The sequence below is a fragment of the Hyalella azteca genome, unplaced genomic scaffold (genome assembly GCF_000764305.2).
Source record: "Hyalella azteca isolate HAZT.00-mixed unplaced genomic scaffold, Hazt_2.0.2 contig8859, whole genome shotgun sequence".
In the NCBI taxonomy this organism is placed as follows: domain Eukaryota; kingdom Metazoa; phylum Arthropoda; class Malacostraca; order Amphipoda; family Hyalellidae; genus Hyalella; species Hyalella azteca.
Window position 1 is genome coordinate 308037 of NW_025938942.1, and position 23763 is coordinate 331799.

At 39.2% G+C, this 23763-nt stretch overlaps 1 protein-coding gene across 1 annotated transcript in view; it reads left to right on the plus strand.

The window, feature by feature from the left end:
- Positions 1-23763, plus strand: part of LOC108664783 (protein dachsous) — a 142214-nt gene that overhangs the window by 5116 nt on the left and 113335 nt on the right. The window contains exon 2 of the mRNA XM_047881798.1: positions 844-3323. Coding sequence (XP_047737754.1) covers positions 1383-3323 — 1941 coding nt within the window. The 5' untranslated portion in view covers positions 844-1382. The remainder of the gene's footprint in view (positions 1-843; positions 3324-23763) is intronic.

Here is a 23763-nt window from a genome sequence, read left to right on the forward strand (position 1 = left end):
TAAGGTGCCGTCAAAGTCTCAAGAATTTGTCATTGCCACTCAAGACATTGATTCGCATTTCTCATTTTTCGACTTCGATCGCTCACTGAAGAACCCCGAAGTAAATACAGACTTCTAAGTCTGACGGAAGACTGCCTGACATCTCCTACATGCACTTGTTAAATTCTTTTAAATAATATTTACAGAACATGCTTTCTATAGGATATTCGTAACCAGTTGCAGAGTTTACATACTGATTAATAACTGTGGCTTAGACCCTTTGCTTCTGCATGTTGTTTGATCTTTTTAGCACTGTGTGTGTACTTTTTTAGAACATTTTTGCTTTTATGATATGATTATCTAATATCAAATATAATTTTGATTTTTCATCAAACTATTGAAATTTTACACTCAGAGCGACAGACGTTTATACGTTGGAAAGCAAGGACTTCTATCGGGTGCAAAGAAGCTGAGGTGAATGCGGCTCATGTTTGCTCAGATGATTTGGAGTTTCGCTAGGCTTGGTTTTGTGTGCGCGAAACCCCCAGTTTGCTCTTGATTCCTGAGATTAAAAAGTTTGAGTCCTCAAGGTGGCGGCATCGGCATGCATAATTTCCACACTTCAGATAGGAAAGTATTTCCATTGATCAGCGTTTGCGTCAAGAGTTGTAGTGAATGGCACAATTTCATCCAGTAATAATTTGTGTGTATAGTTTGATGGATCGTTGAACGGGATTTCATGTATCCTCGATTATCATAAAATAAATGTTATTGGATCATTTTTGATGTTTTCATCATTGAATGCATATTTTTGCTCTAATATTTGGCATGAATCGCGAATAAATTATTCCGTCTATCTTTCAGATGGTGTTCGGGGCGCCCGCGAGCTGACCGACCTTCTTCGAAAAATCGGCTGGTCAAGTCAATTTCACCGCAACTACTGTATCAATTTTTTAAACTTCATTAAATGTTAAGCTGCAGTGAAATGAAAAACAAATAAGGCATATATTCATCTAGTTTCAATATTTGTCAGTACATTATTCATCAGTGCGACTGAAGTCATCAGACTGAAGTCACTAGTTAAGGTGTGGAAGTTGTGTAACTGTCGTTGATTAGTGTACATAACCACGGAATTATCAGTTGCAATTTCTCATCACTATTATTTTCATCACTATTAAAGCAAATCACTCCACTATGCACGTGTAAATTTAAAAAGTGAATTTGAATTGATAATTTGAATTACAATATTCCTGACGAAAATCTAATTTAACGTATTAATGGAACGAATTGACTATGCTAGCTAAGACTGTAAAAAATTTGATATTTAGTCTCGTAAATAATACAGAAATCAGCTATACCTAGGATGCGCGACCACTGCCTTCGATATTACAATAATAGTGAAAATGTGTGACCGCTGCTGCGCAGTGGCAGGAGCCTCGGTCTCTGGGACTCCTCCAGTCACGGCATCTGAACCGCCGGAACGGACCTCAAGTTACCGGAAAAGTCAGAAGCGGAGCGGCCTGAATGAACGGTTTCGTCACAAATTTGATAAATGCTCAGTGAAAAATGCAAGTGAGAGGCGTGGCTCTCATAGAACTCAAATATATATGACGTTAATACATTTGTTGTTGATTAGTTTGTTGCCAGTCAGTCGCAGTGAGTATGTCAGGGAATTTCAAGTGTCAGAGAGTGCAGCTATCGGAACGAGCATTGGCATGATTGGTTCCGCGAATCCAGGGCAACCATCGCCACCCCAACCTCCTTATAACATAGTTGCCTTGTCGGACAGCAAAGTCGACTTGGATTTGCATATTGAAGAAAGTACCGGAGAAATTAAAACCAAGAGGACGCTAGACCACGAGGCTCGAGATACTTATTCTTTCATAGCCTTCCCTCAACACGGCGAGAACGTCGAAAACATCCGAGTGCTACTGCGAGTACAGGATGAAAACGATAACGCTCCTACTTTTCCCATATCGGTTATGAATATTCAGTTTCCCGAAAACACTGCTCGGGACGTAAAAAGGCCGCTGGAGGCGGCAATTGACCGAGACACTGGAATATACAACACCCAGCGTTACGCGATCGTGTCTGGAAACACTAACAACGAATTCAGGCTTTCGTCTCAGAGGCTTCATAATGGAGTTCTCTTTTTGGACCTTCAAATTAATGGGTTTTTGGATCGGGAGACCACACAGTATTATTCTTTGTTGATAGAAGCCTGGGATGGCGGTACACCACCACTCAAGGGATCAATGATTGTAAACATCACCATTCAGGACATGAATGACAATCAACCCATTTTCATACAAAGCCGATATTTTGCAACTGTTCCTGAGAATGCTACAATTGGTACATCAGTGCTCGAAGTTTTGGCTACGGACACGGATGCTGGAGAGAATGGCCGCATTTCCTACTCTATCAATCGTCGACAAAGTGACCGAGAAAACATGTTCCAAATCAACCCAAAAACAGGCGTTATCTCGGTGAACCGACCCTTGGATTTTGAAACTAAGGAGGTTCACGAGTTAGTGGTTGTTGCACGAGATAATGGTGAACAGCCTCTGGAAACAAGTGCGTTCGTGTCTATTAGAGTGATCGACGTCAATGATAACCAACCAACTATAAATTTGATATTTCTCTCTGATGATGCCACTCCCAAGATCTCTGAGGATGCTCAGCCTGGTGAATTTGTCGCTCGAATATCAGTGAATGATCCAGATTCCAAAGAAGAATACCCAAATGTGAACGTGACATTAGAAGGTGGTGAAGGTCACTTTGGTCTCACGACGCACGACAATATCATTTATCTCATGATTGTTTCTCGCCCTCTAGACCGCGAACTTAAACCAAATTACAGCTTAGTCGTGAGTGCAACCGACCAGGGCAACCCTCCTCTTCACGCGTCGCGTCAGTTCGACCTGCAAGTGACCGACCTCAACGACAACGCACCTGAATTCGACCAGACTGTTTACTCAGCATACGTTTTGGAAGTGGCAGACCCTGGAACCTCAGTATTCCAACTCTCCGCATCGGATCGAGACGAGGGCAATAACTCTGCCATAACGTATTCAATCCGTAACACCCCCGAGACTCATTCAGATTGGTTTCAAATCGATTCTCGGACTGGGTTGATAACGACTCGCAGTCATGTGGACTGTGAGACTGAACCTGTCCCTCAAATAACGGTCATAGCGACTGATTCAGGATCACCGGCCCAATCCTCGTCTGCTACCGTCAGAGTGACAATTAGAGACGTGAACGACAACGAACCTATATTCGATCAGAGTTTCTACAACGTGTCTGTGCAAGAGTCAGAGCCTGTCGGGAACTGCATACTAAAGGTTAGTGCACAAATTTATCTTACAAGTTTTACTCAATTTAAAATATTGTAAGCATGATACTTGTTTTCTTTGGAGGATGTAAACATATTTAATGGATCTTACTTTTTCCAAATTTGAGATTGTATTGTCGCACACTGTATTTGCTCCTGAGCTCTGCGTTACGTCCAACGAATAGTACAATTGTTGTTGCAAGTAAGTGGTAGCTAGGATGATTCACGACCGAGGCGCATCCAATCAATACAACATGGCCATTGTCACCGAAGCATACTAATTTTATAGCGCTCTGTTGTGACTTATTCCAATCACTCAAGAGCACCAAAAACGCTCAACACATTTGGATTGTTCATGGGTATCCCTCTGAGGAATTATGGTTGTTGTACTCTGAGGTAAATGAACGAATATTTCTCAGTGTCCACTAATTGATATTTTTCAGTCAAAAAATTTAAATAATTTGTAAACGCTATCTTTAATTCAGAGATACTCTGAACCTATCGAAGAAGATCCAGAGGCTGAACTGCAAGTACATTGGATCGAAATTTCAATCATTATTATTGTGCATTCTCCTGCGGATGCTTAATTAGTTACTGACAATACTCAATAACAATTTTTCTGCTCAATTCCAATTAACCGTTTCATTATATTATTGAATAGCAATACATTTTATGTCGTTGCTTATAGACCTACTGCGTGTATTGCTCTTGTACGTTCGCAGTGGGAAGAAGTTCACGGAAAGAGACTAAGACAAATTTAACCTGATTAAAGGTTTGCGTTTTCGTATACGTCAAAATATGGCTTACTTGGAATGCATCATTCAAATTAGATCGCATAATAATGTGAACGAATTTTACGGAAATTCCAGTCCGTACTTCACGAAACGCTAAAGTGGATTATTTCGGTAGCTCCTAATTAAATTATTTATTTAAAGAAGTAAAACGTTTTTTGAAACGTTCAAAACATTTTATAGGAAGTGGTAGTAACTAGTAAGCTAAGGCTACCGCCACTAGATGCGCAGCGCTCGCTATAAGGCCTTGTTCGGTCGCGCAGAGTTGGTAGCGCCACCTGCCGTCCAGCCATGCAGGACGGGTGTGATTTGGGCGGCGCCTAGTTGGGCATCAGAGCAAAGTTTTGCTGGGATCTCTGCTGACGTTCGTACACAGAAGCAGCGATTTCTAATCCCATATTTTGCGGAGACTTGAACATGAAATGCTACACGTGTCCGCTTGTTTATTGGTCTCTATTTTGTTACCAGAACTAAATAAAATTACAGCTGAGGGCCCTTGATTCGCTCAGAACGTGAAAGTTTAATTTATTGCCAGGGCAGTTGCTGCATGTGAAGATAGATTACAAATTAGGGCATGGGCTTGATGCAACTACTGAACAATGTACTGATGCACTCAGCTACAAATATTAACACTGCTTATTTGATCTGCAACGAGACTAAATATGCGTTTTGTGGAATAATTCCTTAAAAGAATGTGTGAAGTATAAAATGCTCGCACTTTTTAAAATTTAGCCTGGGATATAATTAGATACAATTATACTTTAAATTAATGTCACTCGTTGGCTTGCATCAATTTCAATTGTCCGCTGATCTAGTCACAATATTGTAATCGATTTGTGTTCAAATAATTCACCACGAATATACGTGTGGAAATTCCGAAATTAACTCATTAAGAAGAGTACATAGAAGCTGGCAAGTCCAAATTTCAGGTTAAGTCTTACAATATTTGGCGGTTATCTGTTAAAAGTGATCCAACATTTAATTCATTTTAAATTGTGTTACTTCGGTATTTTGTCATAGTACCTCAGAAATTACGCTCTGTATAAATTGTACTATTTTCTAATTACTATTTAAATCCTGTGTATAATAATTTAGAATGGTTAAAAAAATCACTGCTTGAAAATTGTTTTAAGAATCAAACGGGCTCACCATTCTATAAATGTTATATTACATAGCATTTATTAATTTTACTCTTTGTTATTTTTTTTCTCCGCGCGATCATGCAGGGGCTTAATTGGCTCACTATAGACACCGTCTAGATTTCTTGATTTATTCGCCCTCGACACTGTCTGTGGATGCTCATATAAAGTAGTTTTTGTTTTATCTTATCAAATTAAGAAAATAACGGCAAAATGTAAATTTCCTTTTTGAATATGAAGTGCGTATTTCAAATTTAATTAAAGAGTTTTATATGTAACTTAAATTGTATATTGAGGTACATCTCATCTGAGGTACGTTTTTGATACAATTGTTCCTGCAGCTTGATTATCACTGTATAGGTTTTAACTGGGAAATAGAGATGTAAACACTCAATTAACGCAACGTAAACCAATATTCCGTAGAAAATAGCAATCAATAAAAAAATTGGAAGCTAGGAATTTTCAACATATAGAAATGATACGATTGTGGATAAACTATAATTCCGTTGCATGTGTAATAACATAGATATAATCATTACGCATTCTTTAATGCATTTTAAGATATTATTCACATCGAATTTTGTCAGTGCGTGTAACTGAAAACTTCAATCAATTATATTACTTATCAGGCAATCAAGAAGTACATCATCTATAAATAATGTACAAAATGAATCGCATGCGAAAAATATGGTACGGAGGAAACAAAATTTTTCCTCAGATGTGTCACCAATCACCAAAATCGAGCATATAGGAGCACGAAAAAAGTTAGGTCTTGTGACTTGATTAGAAGGTTTGACATAAAATTTTTCATCAAATAATGTTTTAACATGAACAGGAAACACCATTTAATCCAGCTGTAGAGTGTAGACAGCAGATCGAATGGTAACAAAAAATCTATAGGAAGAAAACAAAAGACATTGTCATGATAAACCTATATGTTAAAATGAATTCATTTTACTTGAATGCTTTGCTGGACTTGATAGCTTAAAGAATTTGTCATTGTTTTCTCCCATTGTATAGTTCCCTAATCACACACATGTTTCGTCGTATTGCCTCAAAGTAGTTGCACGGCCATGTGAGCGCAAAGTCCTTACGTTAAGGGAACCAAGGCGCAACGCTGCAGGTGCGGTTCTGTATTTCCCCGGTTGTATAATATCAAATATGTAGTTTCGAAATAAAAATTTCCCGGTGTGAAGCATATGAAAATAGTCATAAACACGCATATAGAGGCACATCAGAGTCAATAATATGCAGATGGAAGCTTTCTCCGACTTGTGATATTGTGCAAAGGTGCTCGTAATCTTGGCAAGCATCAGCCGCGCTGTCACCCGCGCATCAGATGTCCATGTCAGGCATCTCGCGCGCGCTGGTGTTGCATGGCAAGCATTGTTGAGGGCGCGCGTGGTGTGCGTCATGTGCATGAATGGTGCGTACGCGTTTGTTGTGCCGTCACGTGATGGTTGTAACACCGGTACCTGTGCTGACATTCAAGATGATAAATATATATAAATTATACGTAATCTTTTGTGGTCCGATGCTCCGAAATATGGAATGAGACGTTATTCTCTATTAATAAAATGCTGAGGAGTTGAAAAACATTGACACATATTTATCAGTAAGAGAAAGGAAAACGAAACTTTTTCGTAATTATCGTGTAGTGTGAGTTTATTATATTTAGATGGTGCTATTAATAATCTCTGTCAAAACGAACGGCTTATATAAGAGTGCAATGCGGCAAACTTTGCTAGTGGCTCCTACATATTAATTGTGTAGTCATCTCAATTTAATTATCTGTTAACTTAGTGCTTGTCGTATTCTAGTACCATATTTCTTGCTTCATTGTTCATCTTATTCGCTTTGGCCTTTCGCGACTTTGTGTCTAAAAATCCAATTGAAGCTTCAAGGTAAAATTATATTCTATGAAGCAATTTTTCTGCAACTGGAACATATTCTTCCATAGACTTTTAATCCTCGTTATTATCTTGAGACGGATAGAATCTCTTTCCCTTAATTTTTTCTTAATATTATATATGGTTATTTCTCATTGGCATTTATAAATTCTATATCCTTTCCTTGGCGAGGTTTGCGGACCTAAAGAACCGCTATAATGCGTCGCTCCGAGTTTGTTTTGCTGGAAGAATAGATAAGCTCGTCCATGGGCATGAAAGCTCGCATGCATCTTCATCGAATGCAGCATATTTTGTAGCTGGCTAGGAGCCGCTGGCTCACTCGCAATTAATAGCTGCAGCAGATAAAGATTCTGCTGCTGCCATGCTGATGCATCTGCTACATTTACTCGGACAACGCAACTGCATGTGGCTGCTTTCTATACACGTCAATTCTACGAGCTCATGTGTTGCTCGGTTTATAGTCTGCACATTCACAAAGCGTGGACCAACTCTCACGGTGAGCAGTGAGCAGCAACTTTCCTACACAACATAGGCCGGGTTATCTGGACACTACTGCGTAAGATATTAAGGCTGGCACACGGAACAAACATGCTACAGAAAATTATTTCATTTTACAGTTTTGCACCTTTATTTTTTATCGCGCCGCATAAAGTCTCCATGAATTTTGTAAAGTATATAATGAGACCCCAGATATACACCGGACACGTGTTTTTTATTGTCTCTGCAGGTATTAACATGGGTATCGATTTTTTGTTAATTTTGTATTTGAATGAAAATTTTCCACTTTAATTGAATCTGTAGAATGATCGAGCAGCTTTATGGAATATCCAGTTCATGTTTCATTGCAAACATGTCGTTAAAACTTCAAATCGTTAGTAAAAACATAATTTTTCACGAACTATTAATTATGACTATCCAACCATTAAGATACAACGATTTGAAATATATATTCCCCAGACTTGAAATCAGCTTGCTTTCTCAAATCGGCGAACTTGCCAGGTATGCGTAGACGGAAGTGCAGAAGACGATTTTTCTTCTCGATGTTGGTTGCACTCTTTGAAGGCGTTTGTGACGAGACGACATGTGCACAAACTGGACCTAAAATGAAGCTAAGATCTTGCATTAATTTTCAACGTCAACTGCTGCGTCGAAAGCCTAGATTGCTTCACCAGTGCATGCCATAGACGCCATCATACATGAACGCTCTGCCTTCAGCAAATGACAAATTTTGTACTAAAATTTTTTGCTAGCTCCTATTAATGGTCATTACACGCTCCAATAATTTCTGTATGAATCGATGAAAGCCGCGCTGCTTAATTCGCACCATGAGCTAAACTCCTCGCGCGGTCTGTGCATTTTCCCCAAAAGTTTTTTACATTCACTCTAACTTTCTTTTTGAGTCTTTAGCGCAGAAATTTATTACAGCACGCGTATCCATGCGTAAATTTCAGTATTTTTCTCCATATTTCAATATTATGTCAAGTGCCTGCACGCCTCTTGTTTGGTGGAATTTTTTTCGAGGACTCGTACTTTTATTATTAGTTATTAGTATTAAAACTTATATTTTTGTACAAAAAATTCTGATTATTATATTTTTTTAGTATGTTTTGTGAGCTCAGTTCATTCTGTTGTTGTTAGATGATCAACATATACATATATTTTGTTAGGTTATCGTAGTCCACCTTTATGAAAAATTGTTTGTCTATCCAGTCTAAATTTTAAAATATACTGCTCTAAACTTTGTGTCAATAAGCTAGAGAATTAGCGCCCTTCCTATCGTGCTTTTCTGAAAATAATGTCCATGAAATTAGTGTCTTCAATATTATCTTCATCAGAAATTGGGTTCTCAAGTTTCCGTTTTTTTCCTCTAACAATAAAGTTTAATTCTTGCCCTCTGCATGTGAGTGCAAGTAAGTAGGGAAATATTATTATTTTTGGTAGAGAACACAATGGATGATATTGTGTGAATTTCGGTGCATGGATGATGCATTAAATTGAAGCTAGTGAAATTTATAGAATAATATTGATTTAACGACTAGCTTCCTGAGTGTCGTGACCACTTTCTCTAAAACCTGACACTAAAAGAAAGCTGATCGAAAGGGAAATAAAGTACGTTCTCTTTGCGCTTTTTCATTAATAAATCTAATTTATCACTTTCATCATGGGCGCTCATTTGCATACAATTTGTATCGTCCGGACTCGGCTTACTATTCTATACGATAGACGCGTGGGGTTACTCTTTGGTGGCAGAGCTTCATGTTGATTAAGCTGACGAGATAATTCACTTTAGGTTTGTTGGGTTTGGCAGTAAATTGCTCATTGAGACATTCAATTTTTATGTAGCCATTGAAATAGAAGGATAAGTTATTAATTTTGCTTATATCTTAGTGAAATTAGAGTGAGCGTTTTATTAATCTCTTATTAATTATTACTGGGACGTTATTTTATGCAGCCGGCAGAAATTTGCGTCGTCCTGAGTATATTTGTCAACGACCTAAATAGTGAAGTTATCTGATTTTTTAGAGAAAATTTGTGTAAAAAAATGTTTATATTACTCTCCTTATTTTGAAACTTCAAAGAAGTTAGGGCATATTGTACTACTGAGGGGTGTTCAAGTGGCCTTTTGTGCCATTAATTGTAAGCTTAGCTGTATACGAACAATATGTGTGCATGAGGGGCTATACGTGGGTGTGGTGTAATCATCTAACGATACAAGCTACTACATCAGCTCACATAAACAGTCGCCCTTGCTATTAAGCTGTCAAACTAGATTTATTGAGATAAATAGCTCGCTGCTTCTCTCCCCAAATATTAATATTTTCTATAGGCACTCACGATCATCCTTGTTGCTGTGTCCCTTCGAAAAGAATGAATATCAACGCTCATTTAATTTGGTGGCCGGGAAACTTGAATTTAATCGCTTTTCCTTCAAAACAGCTATTTCCTTCCCTTGAAGTGAATTGTTTCGATATGGGTTTCAAATTGTGGTTTATGGTTTATGGTTTATGTTTCAAGATTCACCAATTATGATTTACGATTTTCAATATCTACTCTTCTCCAGTTTAATCCGCTTCAAATCTCATAATGGTACTCAAGTCAGTTCCTAATATGAGTTGCATGCGAGGACAATCGAAAGCTATATGGAAAGTTTAGCGCTTAGAATTTCACTCGAAATTTGTCGTCTGTTGTAGCCTCCCCGGAATAACATTTCCTATGCGTTTCTTCTACAACTGGAGTACAATTGGCGTATCCGGATCTTTTTTACCTTCATTAGAGCTCGCATAAATCAAAAGAGTTCATTCGCAACACTTTCCCGTGCTGATCTGTCATTATACGTTTTTTTAAGCTACGCACCTGATCTTCTGTCCCTTAGATCTGAGTGTCTCACCACGGGTTCCGACCGTCATACAAACATAATGCGCATATAATTTGAGTTGTTGCATAATTTCTAGCAATGCAAACTCTTTTTTTTATTATATATAAGTTGAGATCAGGCCACGGCAATGTTAATTTCTTATCTTTTTCCGAGGCGGCAATTGGTACGTAAACCAAGCTAGGGACTAAAGAGTAAGAAATCCTTCAGCGTAAACTAAAATCTCAGTTGAATTACGAGGATTTAATGTGGCTTCGGATGCAGAGAATCGTCGTACTGAGCATGTCTCTTCACCGATTTGCATGCTGACAATAATTCCCTAGGTTTATGTTGACCCTCAACCCACCCTTGCCGTCTCGCCGCGCTGCCTGCCGTGCTTATATATAGCTTGCTTGCTCTCTACTCGTCTTTCTCTCCAGCGCCTCGTTCGTCGCCCGACTCCATACATATGCACACTGCCATACATACCACACTCGCTAGCCGTAGCATTGCCTCTTCCAGTGCAGAATATGATGAAGAAAAAAGGTTTAAATATTTTTTCATTTAATTGTAAAGTTTATACAATATGATATTTAATGTGGATAAGGTCTCTGATAACTGCAGTCCAATAACAGACCTAAGTTTAAAATAACAATCTTTCGAGAAAATTAATATTATATAAACGGTAGAAACTTATTTATGATTTAAGTCATGTATATCGTTGTCAATCAATCTTGGCGAATCTTTTAATGCATTCGAATGGTTAGACTGCAAAGCTGAAGAAGCAATTTGAACGGTTTTATTGTATTTTTTCCTACTTTTCGCCGGGGGTTTGAAATTTGGTCGTGTTTCGCTCCTTTATATAGTCCGCGGTCTTGAGTGTGGCGATCGTGCGTCGGCTCCTCCAGCGCGTGTTAAGCGTGTAACTCCGAAGCCCTAACCGTGATGTCTGCACCGCAACACAACTCCCTGTATGTACACACCTCTGCAGCCCTACGCTGAAAATACTCGCGCATTATAAGATATTTACTCAAAGGTCTGGCAATTTAAAGAGGACAATTTTAAAAGAGTCTTTGATGCTTTCTAAATAGTTAAATTAGTTTGGAGCTGGGTATATAATGGAATTTTTTGGATCTTTGTTGAAACGGCTGAAATTTATCAGCTTAGAATCTAATATTTAGGCTGTGAAGGCCTCATTTAATATTCTTTAAGCATTTTTTCCTATAAATGTAACAGGAATTTTAGGTTTTATGCTTTCTCGGTTACAAACAGGCACTTCTACCAATCTCAGCATTGATTATGAGATTTATCGCTATCGATGCGTGTGAACCTGATCGATTCTCCTTCTCAAGACTTTTTTGGCTTAGAGTTCAATAGTAGGTATGTTCAATGTCATTAATAAATTTTCGAGAGTAAGGCTCGATTAGCCATCGTCTATCCTTCAAATATTTTTTACTTTGCAATCTCGAACGAAAGTTTTATTTCCCACCTTTGGATGTCCCCTTTATGGCTAGGATTGCACTTTGTGTTGCTCATTAAACTTCCGTGCCGAATGCACATCTCTTTCAATGACATGAATATAAAATGCTTGCTATTTGTTGTCCTTTCAGTTCAAATCGTCATACTATAAGTTTTTCACCAACTATTCTCTTCCACTTGGTTGAGGCGGTATTGATATAATAAATCAAGAGAACAAATCACTTGTGCCCTGCCTTGGATTGGACTCGTTGCACCGGGACCTGATGAGGCGACTCAAATCCCGATAAGGTTACGAGTGGAGTGTCCGCCGACATGGATACTTGCATAATGAAATTCTGCACAGCTTGTTATTCTTCACGTAGCTCATCCTCAAGACAACAAACACCACAAATTTCCAACATTTCCTATATGTCACAATCACATCTTATATGCTGCTTTGAAAGTAAAATTCACAATTCAAATATCCAGTTGAAAATGCAATCAATCTTTCATCGAGCATGCATTCGTAGAACTGAGTCCTTAATTTGTGACGTTACAGTTCATATGATATTTTATCGATAGACATTCTCGCTTCCTTTTAGCTGTCATACTTAATGCAGTGGTATTATACTCCTCCAATTCAATGATACGTTATGCCTTAAAATCTACTGCAGTTTATTTATTCTGCTCTACAAAGAAATGTCACCTTTCCTGCCAAAGTGGAAAAGCTTTGAAATGCACGCCTAAGAGGCCAGTTTGCCGGGCTGTAAAAGTGTCTTGCGTGGAAACGCATAAAGAGTTTGTTCAGACTGCAGAATTCTCCTGCATGACCGCAGTCGTAAAACAATTCCGTGGCAGGCTTCCTACTACTCTTTACACCGTGGTGCGAACTGCTCGCTTCCTCTTCGCGATCTTTGCCCAGCCATGGGAAATGTTTGGAAAAAGCCTGCGTTTTTGCCCTCGCAACGCGGATGCTGCCATCCAAGTATATTCATTATATTTCTGACAATAATTGCATTGACGGAATCAGGATAACGTTCACTATTTAAGGTTGCTCATCAGCCTTGACTACATAGATTTTTTTACTAATTAAAGTAATTTTTCCGGCTAGCGTTGAATACTGAAGACTCCTTCCCTCAATATTGATTTCTTTAAGGATTTTGTACTGTTGTGTTTGGTGCTGCACGATACACATTCGACGTTTGTTTTGCACAGGCTCGATGATCGTTAGTTTACTCTCTACGATTCTAATGGTGACACGCAATAGACTTGATGATCTTGAAAAGTTGCTGATGTAGCTGAAATTCATACGATCCTGATGTTATTGTTATACTGATAATATTGTTTGGGTACTGATTCGGCTCATTTACTGATGAGACGTAATGATAATTATCGATCGTAGGACAGTTGTGCATGTTACGATTTCATGGAACGGGACAATTGCTTCAAATACGGACCGAAAATGTACAAGTTTATCATAAATATTTTATGTTCTCATGATTGGAAGATGCTCGTTCAATGACTGATGTAATGCTCCAATTTACAGGTATATAAATGAATACAACCGCCTTAATGGGTGTCGAGCATATGTGCTAACTGCAAAACAGCTGTTAATCCTTTTGTCTTTAGCCCTTATATTTTATTTTCAATAAGGGCACCATTGGCTCAAGTCTTTCATTTGGACACGCACGGTCGAGAAATTTGAGGCTTCCATTGTAACGCTCTTGGAAAAAGTGGACCGAAAGTTTAATGGAAAGTGGGTCGTAAAGCAACAGGCGATCGAGCTGTGAGGTCTTGTAGCTCTTAATGGACGGCAGGATGCTAATGGCTGTAGGCCATGGATGGTAGGATGTTAATGGCTGCTTGCTCTGTCTGACACGGATGGCAGGATGAAAATGGCTGCAGGCCAGACTGCCTTGAACGACATGATGTTGATGGCAGTATTATTGAAGATGCTGATGGTTGGCTGGATGGATGCTACTAACTAGAGAAAAAAGCTGGCAGAGTTAGTTTTCGCGGGCCATAGCTGCCATAGATGACAGGATGGATGATAATAGATGCAGGGCATGGCAAGCAGGGTTAGTAGCCGCAGGCCAAGCCTGACATAGATGGCAGGGTGGATGCTAATAGCTGCAGCACATGGCTCGTAAATTGGTAGTTGCCTCGGACCCTGGCTGCCATGGATGGAAGGTTGTCAATAGCTGGAGGCTCTGACTGCCATGGATGGGAGGTTGCTAATGGCTGGAGGCTCTGGCGGCCATGGATGGGAGGTTGCAAATGGCTGGAGGCTCTGGCTGCCATGGATGGAAGGTTGCAAATGGCTGGAGGCTCTGGCTGCCAACTATGCGTCTCTATACATAATTTAAATCACTTTTCCTGTTAAGTTTGTGTACTTACATACATTAAAATACGATTTTTCAAGTGTACGAATATTTATTTCCCCCCACTGTATATGGATGGCAGGTTTATAATGAGTGGCTACCATGATAGCAAGTACGGTAGTTCAATTCCTACACTTTTCGACTTGCCATTAAATTCAAGAATCAATACAATTGCCTGTGCAATTTAGCTCATCAATTTCTTCTGTTATTCAAGACAGCAGAGTTTATTGCATCCTTGCACTTGAACTCGAAAGTATTCGTGTATTCGTACTACAATCCGTAGTTTTGATTGTATGCCAAGCTCCAACCATCTAATGCCTGCATGCAACACGCCATCACCCATGCAAAAGCGTCTCAGATAACGACCGGTGCCGCGTCGCAAGGAGCCTCGAGCATTGGGGTTTGGTCTGCATAAGTCTTGCTCAGCGGCTCGTAATAATCGTCTTGACCTTCCCTAAGCGAGATGATCCTTCCTACGCAACGATCACTTGTCTCTGTATTATGAATTACAATGCCAAGGAAATGCACGGACTCGATGTGCATATACCGCCTGATCTGAGTTTGTGTTGAGGCATTGGTGCTCCAGCGAAACGTTCTTGTGCGCGTGCACTGTGTTTAAAAGTGCGTATAAACTTAGGCGCTCGTCAGTACTCTGTTGGGGCAATTGCTTGTTATTGTTGAGGATACATACAGATTAACGATGCCGTCTTATTGTTCTTCCTTTTCTTACTTTTTACGAGGTTTGTTCTTCAGAACATGAGTACGGGTATGATTTACTGTTCGTATGGGGCCATACGAATGCGGCTCATAGTTTACCAAACATTTGTTCCTGGCCAGCGAACGAAGGAAAAATCATTAGAAATTTTGAACAAATAAATTAATTGAAGAAGGGTAAACAAATGTAGAGGAAAAGAAGTCTGTGCGAGCCAAACTGTTCTCGAATTCATTCAATCATTAAGTAATAAAACATCGATGTTGTATATTTTGTCAACACAGACCAAAATGTGGCTGAGTTTTCTACGGGCGGACAACATGTCTTGCACGTGATCAAAGACGCCTTTAATGTAACATTCTTGCGATGGATCATGGTGGTATATTAATGAATAGCGTATCTACGGGTTATGGATGCGTGCTTCTTGCTCGGACTACGCTGATGTCATAACAATATGTTTTTTGTGAGGTCAAGTGAAATTACTGAAACGACTCATCACTAAGCCAATGCATGTGTTTAAAGCTTGAAGCCGAAATTAGTTGCGCGGATCGTCGCCAATGTTAAAAAACATCCTGTGATACAGAATCCATTATTGGTGCATTTTGGCAAGAAATGTTTAAATAAGTGAACGCTTAAGGGGAACATCATAACGATGATGGTGTATCGTTGTTTTTCTATATACAGGGATCAACGGCTCTTATAATTTCTTATGAAATTGGTCGTGATAAAATACCACTTAATACATGTATGAAAGATTTGTCTTGTTCCAAGGTCATGTTAGGTATATAGAAGGAACGTATTTTGTGCTGATGTAGGCTTTCTATCTTCTATTTGTTACACGTGTCAACAGTTGAGGTTAATGGGCTGATTAAAATTCAACTAAAAACATCATCGTCATTCATGTGTGGTGGAGACAGATGAATTCGGTGGAAAAATTTGAATTCTCCATGGAAAAATCAAAATTTGAAGTAACAAAATTTTAATTTAATAATATAACATGTATTATTCCCGTATCAGAGTGCGAGCATTGATCGATGTGTTTTTTTATTGTTGTAGATTATTTTTTCTACTCACACGTTATAGCTTGAATTAGTGAAGATGAAATTAAAGATGCTTATTCTTCTGCGCATCTAAATTGGACAGATCGTAAATGCGGGTTCAAATGTCATTAGAATTATTCCCTATGGTCTAAAAACCCAATAATAAATGCAAGTACCAAATGGTGAGTGAAAATAAGTAGGATGTATTCATGTACCGCAATCAATCGAATTTTCATCGCGAAGAAATTCGATTTGTGGGTCCTTTTCTTCAGCTATTCGACTAACTACTCGATAGTTGAAGTTTACGCCACGGGAGACTCTGTAATCAACGTTCTTCTTCATCATTAAACAGGTACGAAATGAACCGATTGCACTTCTCATGTCGACGTCGCTGGGTTATCTCTTGCTCACATATCCAAAGAAGGATTTTCTTGTTGCTTAACAAATCCTCATCAGCAAGACAAAATCTCTTTGGAAATTTTACATGCAATCAAGACTGATCTGCTTCAAGGTTCCAACTTGTCGACATTGTTTTTATGTCTACAAGCAAATGTTGCCAATGAAGCATCGAATTGGAGTTGGGACTATAATCATATGTCTAATTTGATGTGTTCAAGAAGCAATATGCTTCTTCCATTGATGCTTTTGGGCCATAACGGAGCCGAGGATGTATTTTTCCACTGGTGAATGGTCCTAGAAAATCGCATTAATATCTTGTATTTGCTCTGTATATAGGCTTATTCAGGCGAAAATAGAACGAAACCCAAATTTCGTTTTATTTTTAATCAATATCGCGGTTCATTATACCTTTATTTTGGAAACTCACGGATGCGCCTCCGCTGTCGAACGCGTCAGGTCAGACCTTGACATTCAATACTTGCATCAGATTCGATGCGTCAGCATGAATTTGTATGATGATATTCACAAAATTATATTGTACATGAAATAAATAAATAAATATTCAAGCGTTTTAATTGTATATTTAATTCATTCCTAAGTTTGATATTGATTTTCGTATTAATAATATTGATTTCAACAGCCTACCAAAAAATAACAACGTTAGAAAACTTGAACTAGTTTATTTGGTTAGCACATATGGTGAAGGTGAATTCAGAAAGAACGTTTGCAAATACAAGAATGAAAGTATGGGCATGATATCTGTTGAAAAAGATATTTTTTACGAAGAAAAAAATGTTAACCAAACTGTTCTTGGGAGCGGAAAGTTGAGATAAATATGCTCCCTTGACTTATTAATTTAATGAGGTGGCTGAGGTAGAGTTTTAGCAGACTTGTTCAATTATGTCGGTCGTATTTCAGACGTTGCAAGTAATCACAACCAAGCAAGTACCGCAAGAAATTGATGGGTTTTATTTCTTGGTTTGTCATGGATTGTAGAGTTTGGATGTGGTGCGAGTTGTGATCTCAAGGCGAATTGTTTGAAGCAATTATATATGAAGGCTCACTACAGAGACTGGGCTCGTCGTGCTATTAATGTCGAGCCGAGTTAGGACTGTGACGTGTAACTCGTTGAATGACGATCATGTGGTCGTTTGTGGTTGACCATAAATGATAACGACGTATTTTCTCCACCTTTGATTGCTCACCTTTCGCTCTAACACTTGCCACAAAATTGATTTGTGAATCTTCAAATCACTGAAGAAGAGGTTCAACATTGTCGAGGTGCATGCGCTGGAGTTGTCAAAATTCCCTAACGTGGCATGGCCACTTAAGTGCGCCAGAGATAGATGAACTACCTGCCAATTTGTCTTTTCGTCGCTCTAATTTTTCCTGTATTGCATATTCTTCAACTTGTATATTTTGCACGTTATATGTCTTATTTTTCATCGACATACCTCGTTGTACGTTCACTTACATACGTTTGTAATTAATTGGAATTCAGTGTCCCTAGCATTATCTCATGAAGTTCTTAGCCAAGGTTTTAAAATTCCTGTATGGTTTTTAATGTCAATAGTCTAAGTATTTTGATACATTAAATAACATGCCTCGAAGCAATGAGAATATCTAAAAATGTTTGATGAAATGAAGAGCTTAGAGCGGCGTGTCGAAGCCCCGGTCGCGGAACTAAAAGGTTGGATCTATTAGCGTTCTGAGCTCATCAGGAGGTCTCATATTCAAAATGTTTACCATCACCATGTCGCTGAATTATATGAAGTGTGTTTCTTTGGATACGCTCCTTACTCCATCCACAAACAGTATAATGGCAATAATAGAGGCAGCATTCCATGTTCATTTGGCCCTTGAAATACTGAATCACGTGATGCATGTATCGCAGAAGCAGCTATAATCTCGTCTTCTATTAATGAGCAGAGAACTGGTCGTCCTATATAGCGGCTGTTGACTAGACTGAACAGGAACCAACACTACTATTTGTAGTAATTATAACTCCTCATTGACGTTTCTAAGGTCTTCCTTGCAGCTTCACATTCCTAACTAAATGCCCTTGTTCTTGAAACGACTGTCGAGACGCGGCGTTTTTTTCGTACCCTAGTTAAGGCCTCGTTGCTGTTTCTTGGGCGCTTTAATTAGCAAGGTAAATTGACGAGATATGTTCTGCAGCATTGCTGCCTCTTGCATGCGTCTGGGAATCGCGATTATGATCTTAATAATTTAAATCATATCTTGATTGCGACCAGGAATTGAGATGATGCTAGTCTTGTAAATATATTTTTTTATCAATATTCAGAACTGAGATAATGTTAGTTTGCTGGATCTTATTTTGCGATTATGAATGGAGATGATGTAAGGTGTTCAGCTTCTGTTTATTGATATTGGTATTGAGATTTTGCTGCTTTAAATCATGTTAGCTTTTTGAGTTATTTCCGCTCCTGAAAATGTAATTGTTTCAATCAACGTGAAGAATGAGTTCTAATAACCAAAATGTTGAAACGATTTATTTTCTCTATTTATTTTATTTTATTATATGGGATGATAATATAAATTTTGTTTTAGCGTAATGAAGGCGATGACAGTTAACCTTATCTTGCAACTGTCTCTGTTATCTGTGACGCCTGCATGGACAATGGTGAGTAGATCATGGCGTGACTCAAAATTTCTAGGTAATATATATAATGATCGTCATAATTGGAGCAGGTCGGAGGTATTAGGAAGTTCTGCGTCAATCACAAAACAAAGCATTCATCATTAAAGTTCAGGTTCTACTGACCCTCACAGAAGAGGGTTCTGAGTTCTCCATGGTTTGGTTGAAGGTTAGTAAAGTTCGTCCTAGTCTTGTGTATCCTCCTGGGCACACTCAATCCTGATAATGCTGTCTCCTCGCCTCTATGGAGCTGGCACTTTTTTTCTCCTGCATCTTCAAGGTTATTATCATTATCATGTAATGTTACTCTATCTTATTACTTCAGCTCACACATATTTTTTCACATTCTTAAATTTTGTCACAAGCTTTGTTGCAAAATGTGTTATTTACCTTTCACCTTCAGCATCTACCTCATTTTTTATAGTTTTTGTGTGGAAACATATCGGAGAATCTTATCAGCCAATAAAGTAGAGCGCAAGCAACGAAATTTGTGCGTGTCGTGGGACGCTACAAACTAGACATGAGCTCCGGCAGTCTGATGACGTCACGCATGACAAGGCGGCAGGCGGATGGCCGGCCATGGGACCACCGGAGGTGGGTGCCACCACTGCTGCTAATTGGCTGGAATGATGCCATAATATTGCCATAACTTCACCCGTGGGAATGTCAGGCATACGACTGCATTATGCCTAGACTGCGCCACGTCAAATACCTAGAATTTTCATAAACTTTATGACAGGAGAGTTGTTCTGCCCGGTTGCGTTATATGTTCCGGATGCAAATTCTTCAACTTCAGAACCTAGTCCATCCAATATCAGAGAAATATATTTTACTTCTCCCTAATTTTCCCGTGCTAAAATATATTGATACTACACGTTTAGTATATCTAAAATCTGATTTGTAATGAATATTTGCTTTCTGATTGGAATTTAGTTTCTTATATATACCAACGTAGTTTTTTAATTTACCACATTTCCAACTTATATCATAGTATTATATGTTCATTGGCGTCCTCACTTATCCTGTAATGATTACTAATTTCTATGTAGTTATGTGTGCTCCTTGATTTGCAAGAATTCTACGATAAGATCCAGTTTAGCCTTTGCATCTTCCTTGTGATGGTGGTCCGGCGAGCCGAAGTTTCACAAGATTGTTCAACCAATATGTCCGTCTCTCTAACCGTCTCATTTGGCGCTGGTTAACATTCTTATCTGTATCTTTATAACAATCTTATTGGAACTGTTTGGCAGTTTTTCTTTCGTTAGGGTAATTTAACATCAAATTTGAATAATTTATTAGTTATAGAGAATTCTGGAATCTGGAGTAGTTTGTACCGAAATCAAAACGATTAATTGTTTAAAATTTCTTTAGTCTCCCCATATAGATTTCAACTCCCACATCTTTAGAAGTATTTTTTTTCAACTTCAAGTGCAATCTATTTATGCATGACAATTATAACCTATTAGCCGAGTGCTTATTGAACCTGATCCGTCACGGTATACATTTTTTCTCTTTACATTCATCCTCATAAGGGCTACTTTTTATTTTGCTTATAGATGTTTACATCTTCTTGTTTATTTTTTGTCTTAACATTTTTCATGATTTATTAGCTAGAAAGTGAAAGAATTCGGTATTAACCTGGTATTAAAAAAGCTGTTTTTTAGAAATTTGTGATGCTCATATTTGTTTCTATGACGGAGAAGTGGTAACACATTAGTGCACGTTATTTTCTTCTTGCGTTGCGACCTGCCATTTCTGACAACTTCGTTGCGTTTCTTTGAGTTAGTTGAGCAATTGCAGCTCTCGAGTACCAGGGACACGACGTGGAGTTGCTGCGGTCGCCTGCCATCTGCCGGGAGATTCACTTCTACGGCTCTGCTGCTTCTCCCAAAAATATCATCGTAGTTTTCGTCGATGCTATCACCTGGACACTTCTACCTGAATCAAGCAAAGTATTTCGTACCTTGCATTGGGTTGAAACTTTTATTTGGTCAGAGCTTACCGTAGACCTTATAAAATGTAGGAGTTGATGTAAATGTACCCTACTATTAAACAAAAGTTTGATCTTACTTCACTTGAATAACAGATGACTTCTTTATGTTTAATGCAGGTTTACCCCTACATTCCAATAGCTTCGAGGATCTGGGTCTAACTAAAACATAGTACATGACTTTAAATTCCATCTTCTTAGAAAAAAATTCTTGAAAGACATTACTGGAGTTGGTGCTAAATAATGTGCTCGCGAAATACGTGGCCGAGCTAAACGCAGCGGAATAGCGAGAAGTAGGGAAACAAGGACCCAAAGATACCGAAAAAATCTTGCAGCTTCCTTTCTTGTGAGTTGAGTGCGCGTACACGTAAGTATAGCTGTATACTTGTGCCGGAGGTATCAGTCGCGGCAAGAGCTTCCTTTTTTGGTTACGTCGGCTCTTTTCGACGAATGAGTTCTGTCGTGTCGTGTTGATCTGAAGGCATGCATCTCTGACTTAGCTATTCAGGCTCTGCTAGACGTTTGACAAGCAACCAGGTCCTGGAGACACCACGACACGTTTATGGAATGCTGCATCTTGCAGACTTTGCTGGAAATTGGATTACGTGAACCAGACCCTACTATTTTGGCATCATTTTTGCGAGAAGATGGAGGGACGTTGGACGACGGTTGCCAGACAGCGCCACCGACCCTGTGCAACTTTGCAATGCTTTAGGGACACAGTACATCTGACTGCTTTTCTTCCTCTGAGAGTTGGTATAGAATAAGAAGATATCCTGTATTGGTTCAATATTTATGAATATTTGTTGACGATGACACTAGATGAGTGATCAGAGAACTGACTTGCGTGTAGACACTATTGTTCAAATTACGCTGCACTTCAGTGCTGCATCTGCTTTTTTTCTGCATACCTCTGGATTAGCTAGAATGTCAGGCGGAGACGAGTTGGGCCAATTGACGTGTGTTTGAAATCTCAGAGACACTCTCCGTGTGAAGCTGCCTTGCGTTGCATGGACTGACTACATCCTTGGGCTCACCAAAAACACCGACATGGCTTTAAAAAACTGAGGCTTTGCTCTTAAGTAATTTTTTTATTCCTACTCTCATTTTTATTGAAAATTTTATCGTTTTTCTTGCATTTGCCGCGCTCGCATTAAATTCATCCCATGAACTGGTGAGTGGTGTAATCAATGATGTAGACTTAAAACATGAGGTTTTTCTCGCTCTGGCGCTCTTCCTGAGTATAAAATGATATGTAAGGGCTTTGTAATATAACCAGCTCTACTTTTGGTTATTATAAAGTCACATTGATTGAAGGGAAACGATTAACAAAGTGGAATGTATTTAAATACTTTAGACTATCTAATCATAATGATTTATGACTTAGCTACTTACATGTGAATGAAAATCTAATCGAAAGTGAGATTATTTCCGAGTCATAGATTGTGTAGCTATTCAATTCTGAATGGTCTATATCAAGACATAAACAGTGCACTGTACTGATAATGACTGTGCAATGTGTCCTGAAATTGCACTGCACTGACAGTGATAGTGCCCTGTGTCGTTACAGTAGCAGTGCACTGTTTCATGACGCTGACAGTGCACTATACTGACAGTGATATAGTGCCCTGTGTCGTTACAGTAGTAGTGCACTGTTTCATGACGCTGACAGTGCACTATACCTGTCTCTTATACACATCTAGATGNTACAGTAGCAGTGCACTGTTTCATGACGCTGACAGTGCACTATACTGACAGTGATATAGTGCCCTGTGTCGTTACAGTAGCAGTGCACTGTTTCATGACATTGTGCTGACTGTTGTGCTACTGTGTCGTTACAGTAGCAGTACACTGTTTCATGACACTGACAGTGTAGGCACTGACAGTGATAGTGCCCTGCGTCGTTACAGTAGCAGTGCACTGTTTATGACACTGACAGTGTACTGTGCTGATAGCTTTGGGCGCCGCTCAAAGTAGACGCGGTTCGGGCAATTGTAGGCAGTCCAACGGACCTTCACGTCCAGCATCATAGAGATGACCGGCCTGCGCTACTGGGGCAGGTTGGAGCACTGTACTACTCGCTGCAGAGGAGAAGTATATCACATATCATACTATACACTTGGGAGCTGCAGCAACTGGGCTGGCTCCAAATTTTAAAAGTGATGCCTTCAGAATAGCTACATATCACAACAAAAGGAGAGGAAGACTGTGCAGTACACTGTGCAGGATACCCCTATTTAAAAGCCGAATTGCGACCAAAGTTCTAACTCTTCGGGAAGGATCTCTTTCCGTGCCGGGTACACGGCTGTTCAACGTCGAGCCGGAGGACCTGAGAGGGGGGCGAGTTCACCCACGTGACATTCATGAGACAACTGTATGCATTTTGAGCAATATCTCGGTTCATCAATCTATGCCACATTAGCCTCATCAGGATCAGCTGGCTCAAATTTTGTATCAGCTGGCTCAAATGAGGGCAGATGCATTATTGTCATGTGACATGTTAACGCCAGGCCCCGGTGGCAGAGAGACCTGCCTATATATCGACGGCTCGGAACGGTCGACGACGAAGACGGGGCATCAGCACGACCATGGACGAGGATGTCTTAATCTAACCGTGCA